Source organism: Paracoccidioides lutzii, assembly GCF_000150705.2.
Source record: "Paracoccidioides lutzii Pb01 unplaced genomic scaffold supercont2.4, whole genome shotgun sequence".
In the NCBI taxonomy this organism is placed as follows: Eukaryota; Fungi; Ascomycota; class Eurotiomycetes; order Onygenales; family Ajellomycetaceae; genus Paracoccidioides; species Paracoccidioides lutzii.
The window spans coordinates 23,103-41,650 of record NW_015440950.1 but is presented as its reverse complement, the minus strand read 5'-3'; the positions used below and the strand labels follow the sequence as shown (position 1 = coordinate 41,650).

The 18,548-nt window shown below is 44.7% G+C and overlaps 7 protein-coding genes across 7 annotated transcripts; 2 read left to right on the top strand and 5 right to left on the bottom strand.

Moving 5' to 3' along the window:
* Window positions 1-549: 549 nt before the first annotated feature.
* On the bottom strand, window positions 550-1,973 carry PAAG_01785 (40S ribosomal protein S3; the record flags this gene model as incomplete). Its single annotated transcript, XM_002795851.2, has 3 exons — window positions 550-894; window positions 1,131-1,444; window positions 1,820-1,973. The coding sequence occupies 3 exons, from the start codon at window positions 1,971-1,973 to the stop codon at window positions 550-552; spliced, it is 813 nt and encodes a 270-aa protein (XP_002795897.1).
* A 728-nt stretch (window positions 1,974-2,701) lies between these two features.
* PAAG_01784 (phosphatase) lies at window positions 2,702-5,142 on the bottom strand (the record flags this gene model as incomplete). The annotated part of the gene is made up of 3 exons (XM_002795850.1): window positions 2,702-4,483; window positions 4,544-5,038; window positions 5,119-5,142. 3 exons carry the CDS (start codon window positions 5,140-5,142, stop codon window positions 2,702-2,704), a joined length of 2,301 nt encoding a protein of 766 aa, XP_002795896.1.
* A 636-nt stretch (window positions 5,143-5,778) lies between these two features.
* On the bottom strand, window positions 5,779-7,654 carry PAAG_01783 (hypothetical protein; the record flags this gene model as incomplete). Its single annotated transcript, XM_015844447.1, has 4 exons — window positions 5,779-6,073; window positions 7,047-7,252; window positions 7,315-7,498; window positions 7,581-7,654. The coding sequence occupies 4 exons, from the start codon at window positions 7,652-7,654 to the stop codon at window positions 5,779-5,781; spliced, it is 759 nt and encodes a 252-aa protein (XP_015701451.1).
* Window positions 7,655-8,406: 752 nt separating this feature from the next.
* On the top strand, window positions 8,407-9,932 carry PAAG_01782 (hypothetical protein; the record flags this gene model as incomplete). The annotated part of the gene is made up of 4 exons (XM_015844446.1): window positions 8,407-8,681; window positions 8,750-8,951; window positions 9,026-9,783; window positions 9,917-9,932. The coding sequence occupies 4 exons, from the start codon at window positions 8,407-8,409 to the stop codon at window positions 9,930-9,932; spliced, it is 1,251 nt and encodes a 416-aa protein (XP_015701450.1).
* Window positions 9,933-10,769: 837 nt separating this feature from the next.
* Window positions 10,770-13,349, bottom strand: PAAG_01781 (hypothetical protein; the record flags this gene model as incomplete). Its single annotated transcript, XM_002795847.2, has 1 exon — window positions 10,770-13,349. The coding sequence occupies one exon, from the start codon at window positions 13,347-13,349 to the stop codon at window positions 10,770-10,772; it is 2,580 nt and encodes an 859-aa protein (XP_002795893.2).
* Window positions 13,350-14,182: 833 nt separating this feature from the next.
* PAAG_01780 (hypothetical protein) lies at window positions 14,183-15,432 on the bottom strand (the record flags this gene model as incomplete). The annotated part of the gene is made up of 4 exons (XM_002795846.2): window positions 14,183-14,687; window positions 14,790-15,202; window positions 15,268-15,291; window positions 15,358-15,432. 4 exons carry the CDS (start codon window positions 15,430-15,432, stop codon window positions 14,183-14,185), a joined length of 1,017 nt encoding a protein of 338 aa, XP_002795892.2.
* A 686-nt stretch (window positions 15,433-16,118) lies between these two features.
* PAAG_01779 (hypothetical protein) lies at window positions 16,119-16,544 on the top strand (the record flags this gene model as incomplete). Its single annotated transcript, XM_002795845.1, has 1 exon — window positions 16,119-16,544. The coding sequence occupies one exon, from the start codon at window positions 16,119-16,121 to the stop codon at window positions 16,542-16,544; it is 426 nt and encodes a 141-aa protein (XP_002795891.1).
* Window positions 16,545-18,548: the final 2,004 nt, after the last annotated feature.

The following is an 18,548-nucleotide window of genomic DNA, read 5'->3' as shown; positions in this document are numbered from 1 at the left end:
CCAATACAAGGCTGGGAGGTTTGGACAATAAATTGGTGTGGGATAAACGGGCATTTTGTAGACCCAAAAATTGACTTGGTGCAGATGGGTGAAACTCGAATGAAGGAATAGATACTGTATTTACACTTGTCCGGGGCTGCTTGGTGACGTCAGCTTCTGATATAAAAAAGTAAGCATTCACATACTCCTTTTCTTTTGCCTTTTCGGCATATTCAGACCAGAGATGTGTATCACAGCAAAGTCTGCTTATTGTTGGCTCATATCTCTTATTGCTACCTCTACAGTAGAGAATCTTGTAGCAATGAATACATCGCATCGACATATATCCCCATCTGCCATAGGAAGAGCCCAATTTTCAATACACTGAACGGACTGTCCTAATAAAACACAACGCAACCAGGACCTCATTTGCGGGGAGAAAAGAAGAAAATATGGAACAAAGGCAGAAAATGTAAGTTCGTATTCATTTTACGCCCGCGGATCAACAACCCTGAGAAAAAAGAAAGAGACATTAACAAGAACCCGCACCGCATCACAACACACCAAAAATTACTCCTGCCCTTCCACAACCTGCCCCTCAGGACCAGCACCCTGTCCCGCAGCCTCAGCTTCCTGCTGCTCAGCCAATCGCTGCTGCTCAGCCAGCTGTTGGGCGGCAAGGGCCTTGGCACCATAATCCTGGCTAATTGGATGCAGGACGGGCTCTTCCTCCTTGGGATCGATGATGGTGACGGAGTCGGGGAGAGATTTCTGGGGACCGGATTTTCCTTCTGGGTCGCTGCCGCGCATGATCTTTACTTTTATGCCAAGGACACCTTGGCGGAGTAGGACGTGGCGGGTGGCGCTGTCGATGAAGTCGCGGACGGGTTGGCCGGAGTGGATCATGAAGCCGTCCTAAAAGGGGAAGTTAGCGGTTGTTTAATTGACGGTGTATATCGGGGTGGTTATGAATAAGTGGCTATGGAGTGTGGGGATATGAAATTCTTGCTTCACGGGACACCGATCAATCGAACAGGTAGATTGATTCTTCTAAGTCTCCCGTACCTGTTCATCGCAGCCAATGACCGCTGTACAGGGAAGCAGAAAAGCGTGTAAATCTCCAAAAAATTAAAAAATTTGAAGAAGCATACAGTGAACTTCATGCTCTTGGCACGAGCAGCTCTCAACTTTCCAGAGACAACAACCTCGCAACCCTTGGCACCGCTCTCCATAATAAATCTGAGAACACCGTAACAAGCTCTTCGGACAGCGAGACCGTTGAGCAATTTGTATCTCAAGCTCTCGCACTGAGCAACGGCAGACAGACCACGGTTCTGCACCTTGGCGGCATACAGAGAAACGGAGTTTTCGGGGAATTTGAAGCGTTTCTGGATGAGGGAGGTGAGTTCGCGGATGCGACGACCTTGTTCGCCCAGAACTTCCTGGGTGTGAGTGGCACGGATGACTGTTGCAAGAAGAGGGTTCGGGGTTAATGGTTTTCTTCTATCATCTCAATATAATATTTCGCTCAGACTCCTTCCACCCGCGGCGAAATGTTTGTATCGTATCATCATCCAATCAATCAATTGGTCCATTCCCTCTTTTTTCTTAACTCGCATCTTTTCATTTGTGTACCTTGCGCAAATCCAGGCATATCACAATTCTTTTTTTCTGTCTTGTCTTTAACCGAATCCGTATTCCCAAACCCACAACAAAAGGGTAATCCAATCTCTCATTCTTCCTCTCCCCTCCAAATCCCACCAAGCGGTCGGTAAAAAAAAAAAAAAAAAAAAAAAAAAAAAAAAAAAAAAAAAAAAAAAAAAAGTAAAGGGACACGTACTGATATCAGTAACCGTGGGAGTAACCCGGACTTCGACGCCAGAGTATCCCTCTTCAGCTAATTCGCGCTGGAAGAACTCGTTCAACTCAGCGTAGAAAACACCATCAGCCACAAACTTGCGGCGCTTCGAGATCACTCCTTGGACGGCAGCCATGATTGAGGTTTTTTTGTTTTGTTTTGTCGTGACAGAAAACAAAAAAGGGTCCGCCGGGTATGTGTCGTGGGAAGGAGATTGGATGGGCGACGGCGACGAGCTGCTCTGGTATTCTACGTCGTGAAGATGGTTTTGGAGGTTGCTGTGGTTTTAGTGGGGGATATTTCGAGGTTAGGGCTTGGGGTTTGCCCTAATTCCGTTTTGGGACAGTGCAAGCTTGCCGTTTTGCGAAGGCACCTCCCAACCCTCAACCCTCAACCCGCAAACCTCAACCCGCAAACCTCAACCCTCAACCCGCAAACCTCAACCCTCAACCCTCAACCCTCAACCCTCAACCCTCAGCCCTCAACCCTCAACCCTCAACCCAGCCATTATAATGGGGCTATGTTCTGTTATATGTTTTAGATACGGATGGTGAACATACAGTAATTGGGGCTGACCTAATGTCTGACTACTGTGTTTGATTCCCATGGCATTAGACTCTAGTCCTCCCTGACGATACTACCATATGGTTCAGAGAGAAAGAGAAATATGCCATTTAATTCTCAATGCTGAAAAATGAATTAAAAAAAAGTGCTATATCATCAACCATATCATGAACTCGTGCAGACCAAATAACCTAGAACTCCTAAATTAGGAACGCCAGGAACGAAAATTATAGTCACCGTCCCGGCATCCAGACTCAATGTGTATGAACTAGTGAGGAACCGCAGTATGAAGGACGCCTCTTATTGCATCTCAACCTCCATTTCTTTATTTCCAATCAACTCCGCTCGCTGCCACTGGCTGCTTTCCCGACCGGTTGGCAACCCTAAATCAGTGAGACCCGCAGAAAGCGCAGCCACCCCTGACGACGTCGTGCTAGTGCTAGTGCTCGGGGGAGGGTTGGTGGCCCCAGGGTTGCTGAAAGAGCGTTCAGAAGTATCAACTCCGGTTAGAACTGGTGTCCTTGTGCCAGAGGGATAGTCCTTATCCAGAGACACGCAGCTGCTGCGAGGAGAATTCATTTCCGCATCGGTTCGACCAAACGCTTCACTCCACCATCTTACCTCGCTGGTGCGTGGGAAAAGAAGCCGTTCCCGACCTCGCTTATTATCATCTATGACAGGGTCATACTGGGGGTTAGTGAATTGCTCCCTCCTGGCGAGAAAGTAGTCCCACACGCTCCTTGTTTTTTCCTTGGCTTTTGCGTCTACACGCTCCTTTTCGCTGTTAAAGAGGAACGTTCCATATTGGCATGAGTAGAGATGATATAACAGTCGTCGAAGAAAACGCTCGTTGAACTCAAAACGTGTGGGATGCTGATATATCAATTGATATGTCGCGTCAAGGAATTGATGGAAAACAGGGCTTGTTTCCTTGATTTTCGTCACCTCGATTTCGTTTACCGATGTTGATATACGTGTACTTGGCTTCTTGGAGCTATCTGAATCCAACACCTGTATCTCCCCATCCGACTCACCCAACGAGTCCCGACTGGCGTTTTCTCTGTTGAAAAACACCTTCGCACTGAGAAGGGCATTTTCGAGTGCTTTCCCTGCGCCACCTGCATCACCAAAGCCCGAACGGCTAGTCTCACTCCCCATCCGGTCATTTTCAATTTGAAACCATTTCTCACTACTTAAATACCCAGATCTATGGCGAAACATGTGACCAAACGAGAGCCAATCCTTTTCGACCAGAACCATGAACCCTTCCATTGTCCTGTAGAACGGGTCAAGGCACAACTGGCTCAAAGCGCTCAACTGGCTAGTTCTATCCCAGCCATCTGAACAGTGAATGAGCACATGAGAATGTTGCAAACCCACTTGGCGTGCAATTAACGCGGCCCCGTCGAGTATTCCGGTGATATGTTTGAGCCAGCCACTCCTCGCAAGGTGATCTCTGTTCGGTCCGAGTGGTGTCACATCAGATTCTTTGAGAGCATCAATAACTCGATTTAGTGAGTCTCGCATAACATGAATGTTATCGATCCCCAAGTAGGCCTTGGTGGCGAACTTATAGTTGTCCATGTTTTCGGACCCTAGACCAACTGCCTGCATAGCAAAGGCGTTCACGGTTGGGCGAGCGTCGACAATAAGATTGTGCTGCTGTGCGCCATATATCTGAGGCTGTGTTCCGTTATCTTCATTCCGGGCTGCAGAAATTACCTCGTCTTCCAGCTCTTCAGCGTTGGATATTTCGAAGTTCGCTGGTGGAGCTGCTTGCTCTTCCTGGCTGGAAGTTAAGGAGTCAGCCTCTAAGGAAGAGGTAGGTGTATAGCTCGCAAGGGGCCTCTCCGGACGTGACGTCGAAAAAATAGCGGCTAAAAGTTTTTCATCTTGTATGCTTCTCTTCCCACGCACACCCACCAGCGGCTGAGAGGATCTTGTTATAGAACAGTTGTTGACAGGGTGAAGATAGGTCAAGACGGGTATTCGAGCTCTGGATCGGTATCTTCCGGCATAGTTAAGTGTATTGTCTGACATGCCCGAAGGAACGGGAAGAAGGGCAGGGTATGTAGGCGAAAACTAACGGCTACACGTCAGAGTTGCTTTATCGTAGAGCAGAAGAGCCACATTCATCCATACCGAGTAATACTGATTAATAGAAGATATCCTCCAACTGCAGTTTGCATCTGCCTTCCCAACTCCTAAGCGCAACCATTCTTTCCGCGCATCGTAGATTGCCCATCCATTGAGACTCCGCTCAGGGGGTGGAGGCTGATAGGTGAAAGCATAAAGTTTTTCGATCCGTCCAAGTTTGCAGGTCCATGACTTGATGCTCTCATAAACATCTCTTGCCCTGGATTCTTCAGGGAAATAGAAACAGACAAATGTGAAATCACGGCACCTGAGGCGTATTGAAGAGGGCTGTCTCGAAGAACTCGGTGCAGGCCTGAAGGTGCAGAAGGAAATGATCGGGTATGTAATCCACAGCTCTTTGGGTTTCGGGGTTATATTGTCTCCCTGAGACTGATCCGTAGTTGTAGGAGGGGGGGTATGTGAAAATATAAGGTGGTGGGGCGTGAGATGCAGTGTGCCGAGAACTTGCTCTCCACGTCGTGAGAGCGTCACATTATCTACCTATGTCCGTATATCAAAATATGAACCGTCAGCTCCACATGAATAGCTTCAACGCACCGAAAAAAAAGTCGTTCCCCTACCTTTGCAATCCTTGTTCGTTCCATCTTGGAATGAATGTCGAATAATTTACGTGGAATTTAAAGGAATGACATGGTGAAGACAAGCTGACTTTAATCGGTTTATTTTCAGTGCGCAGTCTCAACTCACGAACACTCCAAATCGGCCAAGTTTACGTAACAAAGCTGCGAAAAGAAAGCGAATAACGCCTGGTGTTAGACAGGGAATTGGCCAAAGGTTCGCACTTTGTAGAGTGCTTGCAGAATACTGCACTGGTTGTGACGCAGTTGAAGTCCTTTGGTTGGCAGATCGGACAGGCAACCAGCCAGCTTATTTAGCGCTCCGCCCCGCCTAAATAAACTCACATTGTCAGATATTTAACTTTAATGACTTCCACCCAAATTTTGCAGGGAGATTCTATCCGCTTTAATACAACTACAAAAGAGCTCATTTGACGTTATATTAAAGAAATATTGTCCAAGTATCTTTGCTATCGTACAGTTCAAGCCCGGGCAATGCTATTTAACCAATGGAATGAGCTGGATATATCAACTATTCATACGGAGCAAAAAGAGACTGTCTTCCTCCGGTTTCACTACACGGGCAAGGCCTATTGTATCTCTCCTTTTCAAAACCAATAAGAATGTGAGCTTCTTGCTCTGGAATATCAACGTCTCCTAATGTTATGAATGATGATGTTGTTCCGCTTCTCTATCGATCCACTTTTGAAAGTCTGCCCTTATGCTTTCATCCGTGTCTTTGGATTTGATCCTTTCCCTATCCATCTCCGCAAGCAGCTCTACCGCTTGCGGATAGGTGCTGTTACTAGACCACCTGCACTGACCAACAAGATGGGAAATCATATCCCAGAAGTCTAGTAATTCGTTGAATTTGGCCGCTCTGTCGGTCTGTGCATTCAACTTTTCGTCACTGAATTTGTACGGAATCGGCCCCTCGATGTCCAGAAAGCCCCATCGTCTATGATATTTTGATTAGCATAAACGGATTATAGCTGGTTCATCTTTCAGGTGAAAATGGAATGGGCGGGGCTGAACCGTTGGATCTTCATGAGGGACTCCCGAAACCGGACTATGTCACCTGTGTCCCAGGAGCTGACGCAGAACCTGATCGGGAATACTCTCACTTGCTGGAAATCAAATTGGAAGAACTTATATCAAGTTGACAGACTTCCTTTGCAAGAAACTGCTGGTAAGAGAACCGGAGGATAGACTGCGAGATATTTTTTTCTCGATATTTCTTCTCTCGTCTTTACCTAGGTCTTTGTAGTTATCTGGATGCAAATCGACGATTGCTGGCGGAGAGGAGAGAGTGAACAATGGTCCCGCCCATACATGTTGCCGTCCAACTATACCGCTGATACGATTGCCTTCTAAAAAGACATTCTCACCATACAAATTCAAGTGCCAAGTGACAATGCTACAAGTTCAGAGTCCTTTGGCAGAAGCAAATGAGTACTGCGAATATACTTACCAAGCAGCGAGAGATATGATTTGGGAGAGAGAGTATCGTCTGTTGATGAGCTATCTGGATCAGTCAATATCAATCTCTCGTAGGTTCGGGTACCGGCTCATCCAATCTATCTCATTTACCAACCCGCAATTAAATGTCTAATAGGAGTTTTCCCTGTGATCTATCAGTCGAAGCAACAAGGACATAGTTATTGGAAGCATCCATACACGGGCGCCGGTCGATATCCATCTTTGCTCTTTCCTTGAACCAGAAATCTTTTTCAGTGGTCAACCGTATGATATATTTGTCCATGATATACTACTTTTGCACAGTCGGAGATACGAGGCCTTTTGCGGGTGAACCTCTAAGGGGACAGCTTGAGAAAGTGCAAACTGCCATATGCTTAAGCAATAGATGATTTTAGTGTCTCTACTGCTGCAGATATGGGAATACTGGTACACATTGATTAAATGTCACTGACAAGTGCCTCTTGTGTATTGACACCAGATCTTTAATAACAGCCACACGATCACGCACTTCCATAGCTAGCCATACCTCTTTCAATTGAGTTCCTTTAGCCTCTTCGGTCAAGATATATTCCGAGCCTATGGGGACTGTCCCTTTCGCGTCCCACACCAGCACTCTGGGACCAGGGAGCCCGAGATTGTTCGAACCTAGAACATGTAACTGTTAAGTTTCTTTCCTCCTGGCCGAGACAAAAAACACTACAAGAAAATTCCTACAAATACCATTGTTGCTACACTTAATGCAGTTGAGTAGTAAACAGTAACCCCAGAAGTCAAATACGGCAAGCTTGCGATAGCTACGGCACTATTATCCATAACAAATCGGTATACTTTGTTGTATTGGCCGTCGGTGATTTTAGAGATGTGTTTGTAACTAGGTGCCCCGCCTGTTTGGGCTGCTATTTCGCTGCAAGGCAGGGTACATTGAATTCTTTGTAGCGGAGTTGCAAATGATTTTCTTCATCCTATAACCGCCAGCCCCCATGTACCTAGAAGCATTGTGATATTTGGAGTCGAATCTGAACGTGCTACCACGTTGGGAACAGAGCTGTATTGACGACATATGCAAAAAGGGGACAGGAACGGAATCTTTGATGAAGAGAAGAATATGTGAGTAGGACCTTTTGACCCAAATGATCCATTGGACACTGGCGCTTGGTATGTGAAATGAAGTGAGTCTACGTGTCATTTAGGCTTTAAAGGACGCATTGCTTGAGATGGATACGGGGGAGATAAAGATGATTATGTTCTCCCAGTGAGTTGATGAACCGATAATTTCCTGTGACTGCTCGAAGTGCCTGCCCATTATCTAGCCGCGCTACCCGCGCTACTAGTTTAACATCCAACTTATTATTAGCATTGAACTTCAGGTCTACCACAAGGATGTTAGTTAATGAGTGTTGAGCGTGCCATGGTTGCTTGCTCGCCTCTGAGAATGTTGTTTCAGAATTTAAAACTGTGAAAAATTCTTTCAAAAATTAATTTGCGAACTCATCCTCGCGTGGTGAGAGTTTATTTCCGGTTGTAAAACTTAATAACAGTTCGCAGTCGCCTGTTTTCTTGGATTTCAAATGGGTTAAACGGTTATTCATATCCAGTCGTTGACGTCAGATAAGTCGTGCCGGCTCTCCTTATTCTTCCGTCAGATCCAGACTTGAGCCTTTGCTGGCTCGAACCAGACGATTGCTTTGGGTTCACTGTACGAACAATGTCGTGCCCACAGGCGCCTCCGCATTTTTTCTCGAGGGTGCATTATTTTGAACCAGCGAAACAGGATAGGCAGAAGATGAATGGATCGCAATCGGGAATGGGAATATGTTGTCTACCCACCCGATTTCGCTGTCACCTTCCCAGCTCCAAGTCATGGATGTCAGTGCTAGAGCTGCATCTGCCCTCTCTATCACTGCATCATTTTTCGTAATTGCAAGCTTTCTGGGTAGTAACCTATTCAAAACCCCAGTCAACAGACTCAACTTTTATGCGACCTGGGGAAATTTATTTGCAAATATTGGCACCATGATGGGGACGTCTGAGGTTTCACGCGGCGAAGCGAATCGCCTCTGCCACGTCCAGGCATTCATATTACAATGGTGTGTGTTTTCCGTTCTTGTTCCTAGTCCCTTATCTCTTGTAGCAAACTTACATAAATTGGACCTAGGTTTTTGCCAGCAAACTCGTTATGGATCTTTTGCATGGCCTTAAATGTCTACTTGACCTCATTCCGCAGATACAGGCCTACTGAGTTGAAACGACTGGAGTGGCGGTACTTAATTTTATGTTATTTAATCCCATTCATACCTGCATTTATATTCCTGTTCATCCGCACAAAGGTCAGGGGACCTGTATATGGAGATGCCATTGTGAGTAAAAAGGCCTTAATAACCCGATCCTGTGTAACAGGTGCCGGCCTACTAACCACGGTATATGTATGCAGATGTGGTGCTGGATTAGACCAGAGTGGAAAGCTTTACGCTTCGCATTCTTCTATGGGCCTGTATGGTTCATAGTCGTTATTACAATTTCAATTCTTATATATGCGGGAATTGAAATTCTGTCAAGGCAAAAAAAAATTCGGAGACTTTCTACGACAAATATTCCTAATATCCCAGACAAATACCACTTAGGGGCCCAGCGAAATCCTACGATTGACGTGGTAAAAGCTCCCTTGGTAACAGATACGAATGCCGATGGTTTGGGAGGTGAGCTGGCGAATATTCCAGCTTTTGTTCATCTAGCTTCCTCTGGTGATGCACGGCTTATTAGGGAACAAGCTACGAAAGCCGGGGATACATCACCAATGACAACTTGGTTGGACGGCGAAACATCGCAGAGAGCAGAAGACAACAGAAGTTCCAGCATCAATCTCAGACGATCCTCAACACAAATCTCACCACGTCCCTTGCCATCTCTCGCTCCTTGTGCTACAACTGACTCCCAGATGTGGCGGGAAAGCGCACAACGACCGAGCACAACTCTCAACGTTGAGACCCTTAGATCAGGCCTTGATGAACTTGAAAACATAAATACGCTGCGCAACTCTCAGATTGACATGGAAAATACTACTCGGAGTACAATCAGTGATATATCTCTTGAGAATATTGACCTCTGGATCCAAAGCCACAGCCAAAGCTGGCACTCAAGCCATGACCTTGTTCAACATCAACTCATTGAGAGTCAGAATGCAGCATATTCGTACGTTAAAAGAGTCTCGTTATTCTTTCTTTCATTATTCGTAACTTGGGTTCGTATTTTTTCTTTTTACGATGATACTTCTATTCCTCTAACTTAGATCCCCGCTGATACCGCCAATCTATGTATCCTATAGACACCTTCCACTCTAAACCGGATCCATCGGCTTTCTTCCCCCCACGAACCGGTATTCGTTCTTTCTCTCCTGGCCACATCAGTTCTTCCGCTCCAGGGCTTCTGGAACTTAGTTGTATATATATGTACGTCGTTTGATTCTGTCAAGGTGCTTTATGCAAAACTCCGCACACGGTGGAGGATGCGTTCCGGGACGTAATTGTATATGCAGAGTTAAGGGGGCAAATGCCTCTCGCTGTTTTTAATGCTGTACATACCTTTTGTTACTGTGGATATTTGTTTTATATATAACCTATAACTAAGTGTAATGCTCGAATTATTATATAATCATTTTCCTGTTTTGTGAGTTCGAGGTACGGGGTGTTGGGTTGCTCGATTCTGGGATTTTGGAACTTGTCGATATCATTATGTTTTACCCTGAACAGACGAATTCCAGTTTACTTGAATCCACCATGCTGCATCTGTGGAATTGCTAATGTTAAATCTGTGGATTTTGCAGGTGTTTTTCCCACTTCCTCTTCCATGAAACGAAAGCAATTTTCTCCCAACCTTATGCGATGGAGGGACCTCATACGGTTTCATGGATTGTATCTTCAATCCTTCCTTTCCACTGGAATGGAGTATCTGTCACACACAGAAAACAAAATGGAAAATAATCATAGTTGCTTTAAAGCATACATGTTATTTTCAGATTTATAAACATTTTTCCGATTATAATACACATAGACACCCACCTTGAAGGACCAGGAACAAGAAAAGATGCGACCATACAACCGGATCCAATAACAATAGTTAATATGGTCAGGGACCTCTAGATGTGCAGGAAAGGAAAGGAAAGCGCCAAATACCGTATATTATTTCAGGCTACTACGGGCTTTACTATTAAATCTATCTTCAAACTCTCCATCTGCACCTTTCTCCAACCACTCATAAAACCTATCCTCTGGTTCAAGATTGGGATTTCGCCGATAATTTCCTTCACCTGTACAGCCAATCCGTCCTTCAGCCCCCACATCACCCTTGTAATTCGCAGCAGCAGCGCTCTGCTCAAAAGCCATTTCGCAGGCTCGGATGTAAAACGGCTCGAATGCAACCCGAAGCGATCCGTGGGACTTGCCATCCGCAATGGTGGATGAAAGACGGGTATTCGGTTGGCAAACCTCCGGCCTCAGTTCACTCTCATCGCGACCCAGGGAGAGAGACATATTCATCACATGCTCAGGCAACGCAAGGCCCATGTGTACATGTGAGAAATTGAGCTCGAGTTCTTTATAGTTGAATCGGGAGATTTGAGTTGACCTCAGGTAGTGCACTGGAGGGAGCAAGTATGTACCCGTTACGAAGTCAGACACTTCTCCATGTGCTTGCGAGTCCACTGCAATGGCAGAGGAGTGATTAAAGAGCAGCTTTCGGGGAATTGAAAGTTGACAGGATACAGGCATGCGGGTTTGTCTGAAAGCATCTTCACAAACCATTATTCGGATGAGTTGTAAGATACTGGAGATGTCGGCTCTTTGTCCATCGGTTTGTAGCAATGTAGATGGGTCCTTTCCTTCGAGGAGGTCATAATGCGTGAATTTCGTAAAGCGAAGGTCGACAGAGGTTTCTGGGAGTAATACGTCCATACTCACTCTATGAACGACGATGGATGCTTTTCGTAAGATCGGAACAAGAAGTCGACGTCTACCTTCAAACTGTAGTAAAACTTCCAATTCCAATTCTATCGGAGGGAGGCGTAACTTGTCAGTAGGTGACGGAGTAAGATGAATCCGGTGGAGAGTGGCGTTTCCATCGTTGAGTAAGGGGGTTAAATCTTGGAGAAACGCTATGGGATTGGGAATATTGGCAGCAAAAGCTCGAGGAACGGTAGGACTAAGTGACTTAAAGTTCATCTTGCCTGGTTTCATCAATTTTTGGTGCGAAAATAGAGATTTTCCAAGAGAAGCGACAACCACCTCACGGACATGAGGCTGGCCAGGATTGCGCCAAGTAACTGAAACTGGTTTCTTGAATAGCTCGTTGCACACCTTTGTAAGAGCAGACGCATGGTCTGTCTGGATGAGTGCTGTTGGAGGCTTTGATTGAGTTCCACTCGGTATTTTGGACTCGGACAGCGGCTTCATCCATCTTAGCCATCGTCTCTGACGATCCACCCATGACAAGAATTCGGGGTATGCAACGCTGTACATAACTGCTGGCTCAACGTCTGGTAAGTAGGTGCAAAACGGAGCTTGGTCCTCTTCGATCATCGATATTGCTGATTTGATATTCCTGTATGCCTCGTCCGCTTCTTTCTCCAACTCATGTACGAAATAGATCTTTATTTCCCTTGCACTTTCTTTACGGCAAAATACATGGAATGACTTCTGCATCAAACGAAAAAATCGATCTTCAAATCGTCTATTTTTCCCATGGAATATGTAACCTCTGCTCGGAAGCTCCACAGTTTTGGAGAGAATCTTAGGGAGATATTCCATGACACCATTTCGAACAAATTCACAAGACGTTTCATTTGCTGTGATCCGCACAAGGTTTAAAGACCTGAAAACGTCTATTTTGGCGGAATAGGCGGTTGCGAGGTCTGAGAGAGGGCTGGTATCAGGTAATAAAAGCATGGAGATCTCTTGGGGAGTCAGGTGGATGTCCAATTGACCTATTTCACCCGAAACAGATAGCTTCCAGCAGTCTCGTAATACGGTCTCTGCCAAGGCGACTTTCCCGGTCATATTTTGAAGACTCCCAATCCTCGAAGCGGTCTGTTTATGGGCCTCAGGGTCTATTTCGAGAAAAAGAGAGGTTCCAGGCCTCCATCCCGAACTCGATATCGTTGAACACTCCTCTTGGTCAGCGGGATTAACTAGCGGTTCAAATTGTTTGTGATAGTCAGACAGCTGATTCGCTGTAAAGCCATCTTCTAGTACTTTCCGAAGCCTACGCCATTCATTCCTGTTTAGCTTGTCTCCAGGCTTGTGGTGGAATCGGATTTTATCGATGTTCTCAATGGCCTCTTTAGCATCTCCCATTTGGTATCTTGTTCTATCCACCTCTCTCAGTAGTTCGGATGGATTTTCCCATGGAGCATCGCCATAAGTTTCCTTCTCCAGTATTCTTGAAAACTTGCGTGCGGTCATTTGTTTCGGGCGGCTCGCCCTCTCCTTCAGTATCACAACATCCCCAACCTCACCCAGGGTTTGCACATCCAAGCGCGCAACATGTCTTCGATATCGAGACTTTTTAATGCTCAATACCGGGTATAACTTAGGGTTTGTTTTAGTCCGGGAACTGGGAGTGGTCGTGCTGTGATATCTGTTTTGATGTAGGCCGTAGCAGGTATGGGTATTGATGCAGGTCGTCAAGGCCTTCTGAGAACGAGGAGAGCAAAATTGGCATCGGAGACAGGCAACCACATTTTGCGACGACGACGCCTTAAACATCTGTGATGGGAGAGCCACAGGACTAATGGCCCTGTGTGTTATGTTCAGATCATGACCAGAAAGTTGGGAATATTCGCATCTAAACTTTTTACTTCTGGAAGTGGACGAAAAATTTATCACGTGAAATTAACTGTATAATTACTAGCGTTGTATTATTTTGATGTAATGTTACATTGACACAGTTGGTAAACAATTCTCAGGGTACCCCTAAAATTCTACATAAAAAATTCCAAATAAAATCACAAACAGTATATATGCATTAAAGGTCTAAGGGATCGTGAACTTGAAACACACAAAACGAACACTCCCCCCGCGTAAACACTTGCAAAACTTAAGGGCATAACCTGAAAAGCACTATGGTTGTAACAATCTGGTCGACCCTCTGAATGTGAGGACCAAAGCCACCGGCTGTGAATGTTTCATCAAAAGCCAGTGCAAATGCTGAACCGAAAAGTAAATCCATTCATATGCTCGTGGTCAATAACTATTGTGGGAGAAAAACTGAAAATAGATAGCTGGCAGGTACAGACCTAAAATGGTATGATCTCTTGCAAGGTTTGGAATGTGGAATTCTGGTGGCATGGAAAGAATATATCAAGCGCACGGCTTCCATTACATTAGTGCTAATCTGGGAGCAACAGTTGTTAATTAGCAAATCCAGTGTGTACAAATCAGGAGAAATAGTTATACATTACCTTAATCGTGAAATAAAAGTAATAAAGCGCGATTCAAAGATCTGTCAGAGAACGACCTGACCTCCATCCCTATTCTCTATAAATAATGCACGGCCACTACTGTAAAGTCCGCGACATTCCGGGGATATTGAACGCAAATCACTGCGGAGTTGAAATTTCCCAGCTCCTCAGATCTTCACGAAGATCGAGCTCGGATACTTCCCTGCTTTTTTCTCTCCTTCCTCGGACCCTGTAACGTGAATGCTCCAGGCTATCCTTGCCTTTGCTATCCCCTCTTCGGTGACCACCAAATGAGGATTTTGCTCCTCTTTCATTTGCGCTATTGCGAATTGTGCGCCGCGAGTCTGCGTCGCTAAGTGACGTACTATCTTCATAGTCATCTTGCGGTCTTGCGCTGCGGCTAGCTGATCCCCAGCCGTCACCTCCCGCAAATATATCTTCGATCAACTCATCGGGAGGAAGTTCTCCAGGTCGACACGCCCAAGAAGCTGCCAAGGTACGCCGGTACATATCCTGCAAGTCGCCAGCATCACGACTCCTGCTATTGTTTGAGGGGGTAGAGCCAGAGTGAGCGAGATCGCCCTGTTCTGCGGATATAAAACCACCAATCCCCCCAAATACCATGGCGGTCTTCAGACGAGGTCTGTAAAAGGTTAACACGATGGTGGTCCCAAAAAAGGATACTCTTCCAAAAAAAAAAAAAAAAAAAAAAAAAAAAAAAAAAAAAAGGGAGCTAAGCACTAACGTGGTAAAATTGGTCTCTCCCTCGACCTGTCGCATCACAATCCCAACCTTTAAGGTGCTATTGATTTTGCTGTCTTGCAACAAGTACCGTCTAGTTACACCTTCGCCATCTTCATGCTTATCTACATACTCCGCAAGGTTAAGTCGAACATTTCCCATCACCTGTCTATCCCCACGATTGCCAGGGGTAAATTCTTGAATAATCTCAAAGTAAATTTCACATTCTTGGAGCCTCTGGTTCCGATCCACAGTTAGCCTGACAGGAAGTATCTTTTCGTATTCCCACGAAGCACGATGGTCTTGAATAACGGCGTTTGCCGTGTTTCCACGGTGCTCAGCTGATGTGGAAGAAGGGAGGTGCCACTTTGCGAAAGCTGACCCATCAATAAGCGGTATGTTGTTTAGGTCGATTAACTAAATAAATCAGTTGGAATAGTCCATCCACGGAAGGCCTGCTAACTAAGAAGAGCACAGCATACTCGCAATGTAAGTTCGAACTTCGGCTATGAGGTGGGGTAAAGAAGTCAGCTTGTGTTTAGCAATTGAGAATGGGGTGAATATATCATTACCCGCCTGTTTTTGGGGACTGTGAGAGTGCTTGTTAGCGTTTTGGCCGAGTAGACAGCATACTCCCAGGGATTCATCCTGGCTAGATGCTATGCAGGGCAGCAGGGAATTGAAAACAGCTCACCAAATGCCTGCATTGTGGAGAGGGGCAAAGGGGAGAGAAATGGCTATCCAGCTTGTTGAGTGAATTCACACAGCAGAGAGCAGATGTTTCCTGTTCTTGCCTTCCTATCAGATATCTGCTTACATTATACACAGTTCATGTTGAACAAATAATGTGATAGAAAGGAAATGTCACTTTCTTTTGATCTGACTATTCACAACAACAACAACAACAACAACAACAGCAGCAGCAGCAGCAGCAACAGGTAGAAGAAGAACTAATAGAAGCTCAAGTGTCTCTTGTTTAGTTAATCTCTTTTTATCAAGTGGCTGTCTTATTAATGGCATCTTGGCTTGTTAACTAACGTTAGTTTGTTAACCACAATTATCATCACGTGCAACTTAACTAAGCCTAGATCCAAGTGATTCTCATGGGTTGTTGCAATAATTGTGAACTATTTAGACATCAGTTATTGCTGGCTCTTTTCATATTAACTACTATTTCATATCTATTATCTACTATTTGTTCATATCCTCAAAGAACCGGGTTGTAGCAAATAACAATTCCCACCAGGCATCTCGGGCTTTAGCACCCAATATTGCGACCTCGGTAGCGACGAGTCAAAACCACTCTGTAATCAACATCATATCTCATGCAACAATGAGCCAGCTGCCTCCGTCGCCGACTTCGGAGCCTCATTCTCCCGGGGGCCAGTCGCGCCATGCCACGGAACCTGTCCCTCTCGATTCCGAAATCCGAACAACCCCAATCCACCATCTTCTTGAAGACATTCGCGTCCCATCGGAGCCTCTCCCACCGTACCGTTATCACCCAATCACCTGCACCCCGCTTGACGCAGTGGAAATTCACACCCAGCTACAGTCATTGCGGAAGGAGTATTCGACTCCCGTAGCGGCCATTAAGGGACAGGAAGAACTGGCGAAAGAGGTGAAGAGGAGGATGGCGGAGGCCCAGCAAAAGAGAGAGGATATCCAGAAACTTATGAAGAGAAAGACGGAAGAAAGAGGCACGGAAAGAAGGGTTTTTGAAAAGATTAAAAAGGAAAGGGAGAGCAGGACTCAGTGATCGCTTGAGATTGGCAGGATTGCCAGTTTTCAAGGGAAATGAGCGGCCGCTAATACCGAAGCTACTGCGCGGCGGAGACTGAAAACGTTGACTACAATTTCAATAAGATGGGGCGAACGGATGGTATTGTCTATTTCCCACCGTTTTGCGAAGGGTGATTACCTACGTATATTGCTTTTATCAAACACACCGCATTGTGATTGTACAGAAATTGACTTTCAGGTTGAGGTTATATGCGACGTGGGTATAACGAATGGCAAAAGATGCCTCCCTACATCTTCCGACATCCACGGAATAAAAAATACGGGGAGATATGAAGATGTGGTTTCATAAAATCCAGATGGAGAAAAATGTAGATGGACGTTGGGAAAGTGCCTTTGTCTACTTAACGGATATGGGTGTATGACGAATAGTCAGAACGTAGCAGGCATAAGATAGTAGTATTCGTAATGACTAGCTAATCAATATATGATCACTCTCCCCAAGAAGAAGAAGGAGAGAAAACAGTGAGAACAGAATGAAATATAGATATGTCCGCGGTCGTACGCAAGCTTGATCATAAGCGAGGCATACGGCCGTGGCGATCTGCAGGAATCCGAGGCATACGATCAATCCGAGGCGTATGAGCAATCCGAGGCTGAAGATCAATATGATGCTCATGACACACCCCCCCCAGCTAAGCGCTATCAGGCATGAAGTTGAAGATGCAAGTGTTGAATTCTCTTACAAATTGTGGGCGCCTGTTGGATGCATAAAACAATAAAATGATCAATCAAATGAGTGAGCAAAGAACAACTAAAACTAGTTTCAAAACAGGTCTGCTAGTGAGTGATAAGTGTCACGGCTTCAGCTAGGCGCAGGTGAACTGGTGTTCGATTGCCAACTAGGTAAGCTATCTGAGCGAATACTAAGATGATTTCTAAAAGATGGGTTCGGGGAAGGCTCTGTTTATATAGCCCTTTTTCTCTAGCGCCGTTGCCATGTGATTGCCATGTTTATGTGTTATTCATACATGGGGTAATTGTGGGGTTGTTTGCCATTGCCTAGGCAATTGTTGTTTACCGATCACCTTGGCCTGTATGATGGCCGATCGCCTCGGTCTGTATGATGACCGATCGCCTTGAGAAGGTTGGACGTAAGCCTGTTCTACGCCATCACAATAAAATCTGTAACATCTACCAGGCCAAGTTGATATACAAATGAAGTGTGTTTTTGCAGCTTCAATGATTTTATAAATTCATCTGCTGGTATATCTTTAGTTCCTACTGATTCAACATCAATAAGTACACACTAGACACATTCTCTAAGTCAGTGATAATGAATATTTAGCTCTGAGTCAGAGCAAATAAACAGGTTCATTATTTAATAGTTATTACAGAGATTATAAATTCTATACTTTGGGTTAAATTGAATTTGAGTAAAAAAACACTATCACTAGGCTGCCTTATAGCCTGCATATAATATTATAAAAAGTTCAACTTCAATAATGAATGTTATTATTATCAATTAATAAAAATATTTTTAGTCTACTGATTTATTATAGAGTTTAAAAAAATATTCAATTATGAATCTACAATTTACATTATTAGTAAAGCTAGTATTATTTGATATTTTAACTATCACAATGAGTGAAACAGCTGTATCTAAATACTCAAACATAATGATTCTGATATTATAATCAAAGACACTGAGTTTTACTAGTTTATTTTATTGAATGACTAAATTTCATATATTTTGAAGATAGATGATTATATAATCTATTTTTACTGAATGACAATTTGATGAATTTTATATATATATTATAAATTATAAGGGGCTGAACCCCTAGATTCACTCTGGCTAGCTGACTCAGTCTAGCCATCATTTGCATGTGTGCATGTGATCATGCTGCATGTGCACACATGATCATGCTACGTGAGCTTGCTTAAGCTTGTGTTCTCATTTCATTCTTTTCTTTCCTTTTTCAAACAATTCATCCTTGTTATATAGGAGGACTAGCCTCTA